The 6,000-nt window shown below is 39.1% G+C and overlaps 1 protein-coding gene across 1 annotated transcript in view; it reads left to right on the forward strand.

The window, feature by feature from the left end:
* rab2a (RAB2A, member RAS oncogene family) overlaps positions 1-6,000 on the forward strand; it is a 28,583-nt gene that overhangs the window by 18,386 nt on the left and 4,197 nt on the right. The window contains exon 7 of the mRNA XM_015038804.1: positions 1,405-1,473. Within this exon, the coding sequence (XP_014894290.1) occupies positions 1,405-1,473 (69 nt within the window). The remainder of the gene's footprint in view (positions 1-1,404; positions 1,474-6,000) is intronic.

Here is a 6,000-nt window from a genome sequence, read left to right on the forward strand (position 1 = left end):
TGTTTTTGTTTTTAATGCAGTGTACTTGCTCAACAAGACTTTTTCTCGCGTGCCTTGTAAAAGACTTGCATCCACATTAAGGACAAATTAGCCTATTTCAATAATGGGAACTAATTGGAGTCCATTAAACCAACTAGATGTAATTGCAGCAGTTGTTGGTGTTTTTATGACTCCAGATTAATTTGCCTCCTTTGCTAATTCTTCTGTTTCCAAGTATTTAAACCTTTGCAGATGTTTTTTTTTTATTTATTTTCTAGATTTGTGATTCTTAATAGTAATTTTTTTACTGAACATGTGATTATGACACAAGGTTGATTATGACTCCTGTTCAAACCAAAAACCTCAGAGTGACACCCCACTTGTAGATGACACTTATCGGATTCATAAAACTAAATTTTCTTTTTTACAGTAGGCTATCAACCAATTATAGGAGGTCAGTTTAAAATTTTAATTGTATAACTGGGTGCAGCACATCTCCAAGGGGAACACAGATTGAGGCAGGATCAGTAGAAAATGTCCGGTGACTGGGGCTGTTTACCTGGAACGGCTTTGGTGCGAATTGACCAGAGCTAGAAGGCTACAAAACGGCGGAAGTGCGAAATGACCCGCATCTGTTTCTACTTACCTTCGGTCTTCTTACTAAGCTAGCACAACCATTTGTTGCTTCACTGCATACTAAGCATGATTGTTTTATCTCTTTTTTTGAATAGTTTCTAGAAAAGTTGTGGATCTGTCCTTTATTAAAATCACATTTTTCCCATTTGAGCTTCTTACAACTATATTTTACTGGACTTTAGAAGGATGCAGGTAATTCTGTTATTTTTATTTATATTTTTTTATCCAAAAAGTTTTCCCACTCTTCTCGTTTTTGAAGCTATTATCTGAGGAAAACAATGCCAGTCATTTTGTGGCCTTATGAAAAGTTTTCTGTAATCTGATGAGTGCAAATGAAAAGGCTCAGAGCGCACGCACGCACATACACAAACATCAACAACACATGCATGTGCTCTCACAACACCGGTTGAGGTTTATTGTTGTCTGCAGGGTGTGTTTTTCCACATGCATAGCTCGTGAATGTTCAGCAGCTAACCAGGAAGTCTGCATTACTTTACGGACAGTTGCCACACCCGGATGAAATGTTCAGCAAAGCAGTTTACACATTCCGTTGTAAAAGGGTGGCTTTACTGTAAAGATAATAAAAAGCAAAAACCTGGCACAAATCAGAAGTCAAGAATGGTGAAATTAACACCCGCTTGCTAGCTACTGAAACGCCCAGCAAATAATTTTGTAAGGCAACCATGTTTAAAAAGAAAATTCCCAAAGAGCTGTGCGGGCTTATTTCTGCGCGCAAATATGAATCAAATCTCTCCGCTTCATCTGTCTCTCTTCCTGTCTCCATCTCAGGCTTTCATCAACACAGCCAAGGAGATCTATGAGAAGATCCAGGAGGGCGTGTTTGATATCAACAACGAGGTAAAGCACACTAAAACCCCTCTGTTTTTCTTTCTTTTCTTCTTTTTTTTTTTAAGCTTCTGGGTTCTTGTCCTCTTTTTTTCAGGGCCTTTCTTCCTCTCTTTTCCAGTCTTTGTTCTGTTCCCTTTTTCTCTTGAGCGTGGATTTCCAGCTGTGTGTGTGGTTTGCCACGCTCCCTCTAGCCTAAAAAAAAAAAAAAAGAGGTGGAAAGGGGGGGGGAAGAAAACCCTCTCCTTCCTTTGACTCCAGCCAAGCAAAACTCCCTGTGTTCCTCCTTTCCTCTGCTCTATTTTCCACTTCCACTCTTCACTCCTTAGCCTCTCTCTCTTTCTCTCCCTCTCTCTCTCTCTTTCGCTCTCTTGGCATATTGCCAGCTCATAAATTCCTCACGTCCCACAAGGTCTCGGTCATTCAGCAAGAAAACAAACACTCACTCAGCCAGTCAGCCTGTAAGCTGCCTGTCAGCCCAGTCACTGTCAGCCAAATTTCTATCTATGGAACAGCAAAGGAAGCAGAAAAGTTTAGTTGTGCAGCCAGTCATTGAGCTGAAATGTTAATCCGATTACTTCCACATGAAGATGGTCGGACCGAGAGCGAACTGCGAGTTGGACAAATTAAGGGTGTGCAATATATGTCCGACTTGCATCTGCTTACAGCCAATAATTAATGCTCCACTATGGAACGAAAGTGCTGACGACAGCAGGACCCCTTGATCAGAAAGGAGGTCATATAGACAATCCACTCTCACCTCAGCTGAGAGCGCAGTTCATTTTTTATTTTTTTTATTCGCCTTTTGACTGTGAGAAAGCAGTTGTTCAGGAACATATATATATATTTATATATATCTCTGCTGTGCTTTGCTGGTAAGCCTAAACTCCCCACTTCTTCATTCTTTCCATTCTTTCAGCCTTAGCCTGTTATCGTTGTGCGTTACCCGTTGTTGTTTTCGGTTTTCAGGCATTAAAGATGTCTGCTTACAGCCTTTTGTAGATGTCGCCGTTAAAAGCAGAACATCTGCGGCTGTTTCTAAAACGGAACTTCCCAAAAGCGCCAATGTATAGACCCGGCCTTTTGCCCTTGTGGTGCATCACTGTAAAGCTTTGTTGCATGCTGCCTGTACGGTCTCTGCTTTTGCACACCCCTTCAGCAAAGAGTGGACGACTGACTCACGTCGCACCACTTCTTTCGTTGCCGTTACCTTAAATCTTTTCTGATTGTTGTCAGGTGTTTATAAAGAAGGAAAGAATTCACCGCCACGCTCCCCTTCAGTCCTTTTTTAAATCACTGCGTGATTTATTAAAATTTTCACATAAGTGCTTACACTCTCGGTTTGCTAATTAGTCATCGAGATGTCAATCTCTGCAACCTGTTAAGTACACAGTATAGTTTCTGTCCCTATGTTATCTGGTTACATAAATTATGATGGCGCTCGTGCACATATGGACCCGGAACGTAAATGCAGAATTTACTTAATCATAGAGAGAGAACTTAAAACCCGGTTCTTATGTCTGAAAAATGAAGGAATCATTTTCCATGTCTGCATAATTTTGTGTAAGAAAAAAAAATATATGAGTTATTTAAAAATAGAGAGAAGGCTCCTCTCACTACTCTTTTGATTTCTGGTCAACTTTATATCTGAGTTTAAACTTTACCTAGGGTTCTTTATAGTGAGGATGATTAAGGGCCGGTTAAATGCCAAACAATGCCCTGAAAGAGCCTTTTTTTTTTCTTTTTCGTTTAATTTTTAATTGCCAGTGTAGAAATTTAGCTGCTGAAAATTGTCTGAAATCTATTCATTTTTCCATTACTGGTGCTGAATAAATCTAAATCTAATATCTCTTTCTAAATGCTAAAAGTTAAATAGATATTTTGCATTACAATCTCCATTGTCACGGCCACTGGTCGGTTTCCAACTACTTCTGGAACACGTCCATTAACACATTTAAAAGTCGATTTATAAATAAAACAACAACACTCAAAATATCACACCTTTTTTCTTTTTCTTGATTTCACAATGTTTCCATTCGCTGCCTCTCCAAAACCCTTAGAGCTTTTCGTAGTTTATGGTTTTTCTTATGAACTTTAATGTTACATTGGGAATCTCAAACAGCAACTAAATATTTGAAGTCATGTACTTTTTTTTTTATTTACTCTGATCAGGAACAGTAGTACAAACACCGACTACATGTTTGATTGTGAGACACTTTGCGGTCGCTCTGGATCGTAATCCTTCAACTTTGACGGCTCCACAGCATCAGGTTGAAATGAAACATAAAATTGCTAAAATTGTATTGAATATTCAGATTATAATATTGATTGCCACCCCTAAGCTTAAACTTTAGCAATAAAAGTCTTATAATTACTCCCATCTTTTATCTGCTCTAGAGCTCCACCACCTGCTGTCATGTTGAGTCTTTACAATCACATTATTTATGTTACGACAGCGTCATCTGCATAGATTTGACACTGAACGTCTTTACAGCTTTTAGGCAGATTGTTGATATTACAAACGCAACATCAGTGGCCCCAAATCGGAACCTTGTGGTACACCCATTTTTACAGCTTTGAAATCTTCTGTCTGTAGGCCTTCCAGTCTGCAACAGCTAACACGTGGTAGCTATCGTTGGTAAAAAAAAATAGACCCGTGTGAGTCCATTGACTGCTTCCACGTGTTTCGGACCGTATTCGGCCCCCTCAGCCAGCGAACGCAGGTGTTGGGCAGAGAGTGCTGGGGCGAGCCGCTCAGCGTTTTCGTTATTAGTAACAGTCAGACGGAGGCCGGCCGGCCGGCCAGCCGGCCAAACCACATCAGCTGACTGAGCTTCGAGAGAGAGAGAGAGAGAGAGAAAGGGAAGCCCCACCAGAAATGTTGGCAGCCGCTACGAGAAAACACACACATGGCCTTAGCTCAATAAATGTGATTTAAAGGCATACAGTGTTTCCCAGAGGCACCACTGCTACTGAGTGTAGGAGGAGAGTTGCACTGGGAGGGAGAGATAAATATATACAGACGGAGAGAGAGAGCAAGCGAGCGAGGCTACAGCCACACAGGGGGGAGAGAGAGAGAAAGGAAAAGAGAGAGAGAGCTGATGAAACGCAGAGGGAAAGTGAGCACTACAGCTCAGAGAGATGAAAGTGTCTCCCTACCACCCACCTGCCTGCCTCCTTCTCAGTTACTCCTCTTTTATTTGTGCTGTTCTTTTTTATCCTGTTGTCCTTGAGTGCTGCTGCTGGTGTTTCCTCTGCCTTTGTGCAGCGCAGCAGCACCTGTTGCTCCCTCTATGATGTGATCTAATAGAAAACCCCGCAGGCCCTGTGTGCCGTTAATCTCACCTTGAAAGCCATATGAAGCGGTTATTCAAACGTCTTTCGATTGTAGTCAGTGAATGTGATTGCACGTTTATGTCTGTGCTTTCAATTAACGTATTCCCTCGTCATGGTTAACACATTGTGAGATTGCATTTTTTTTTTTTTTTTTTTTTTTTTCCCCTAAGTTGCCATGGGATGCAATGCAATGCAATGGGAGCTTTTATATAAGCTCAGCTTCTGCCCAAATAAGACTAAACTTTATTTGAAATCTAGTGTTTCTGGAACTATTTAACTTAACTCTGTGTGCCTTGAAAGACTTAATTATTTTAGTAATCGATTCTGACAGTTAATTGATTAATTGGATAAAAAAAATGGCACATTCTACAAATTTTTCAATTAACAGCTTGAGCCTTTTTATGCAATATTATAAATGCATTAAAAGATGCAAATAAACTATTTAATTCCTTTTCTAATTACAAAAAAATAAACATTTTATTGCTTAAACTGCTATACAATGTAATTCCTTTACTACTGAGCTAAAACTACACCAGTTGAGGAGTTTTGGCCAAAACATATTTACAGACAAAAGTGCAAAATGTATGTTTTTATATGTCTATATCTTCTACAGTTTTGGCTTGATTACTAGTTTCTTTTTTCCACCAAATTACCTTTTTAATGTGTATCCTCCAGTTAATGATGAATCTGCTAAATTAGTTGACGATTACTTCAATAATTGATTAATCACGATTAATCCATTTAATTGTTTGAGCCCTAATGTGCTGTATGGTTGTGTTTATGAGTAAATAAATGTGGGTGACTGAATCTGATTCTGCACCGTTTTCAAGACACTTGAATCCCGTCAACTGTAGATTATCACACATCAGTGAATTGGTGAGAAAAGGCTGAATTTGATGCGTCCTTGACCTAAAAGTTGCCAATCTCCCTTTTCACCCAAGTTTAAGACAAACTGCAGCTAATGGAGACTTGTCCAGATTATTTGACACTGAGAGTTTGTCCATTCACATAAACTGCTACATTTGTAGCTATTGGTTTCACATACTGTAATGTTTAAAAAAAATAAATAAATACCCGTACTATGTTATTATCGAATCACTATTTGTGTTTTTTTTTTTTTTTTTTTTTTTTTTTTCGGATTTTTAAAAAAAAAAATTTGAAAAAAAAAAATAAAAAAATTTTTCGGGGTGAAATAATTGGCGG

The sequence above is a fragment of the Poecilia latipinna genome, unplaced genomic scaffold (genome assembly GCF_001443285.1).
Source record: "Poecilia latipinna isolate Pla-1442-1.1 unplaced genomic scaffold, P_latipinna-1.0 Scaffold453, whole genome shotgun sequence".
NCBI classification, from domain to species: Eukaryota; Metazoa; Chordata; class Actinopteri; order Cyprinodontiformes; family Poeciliidae; genus Poecilia; species Poecilia latipinna.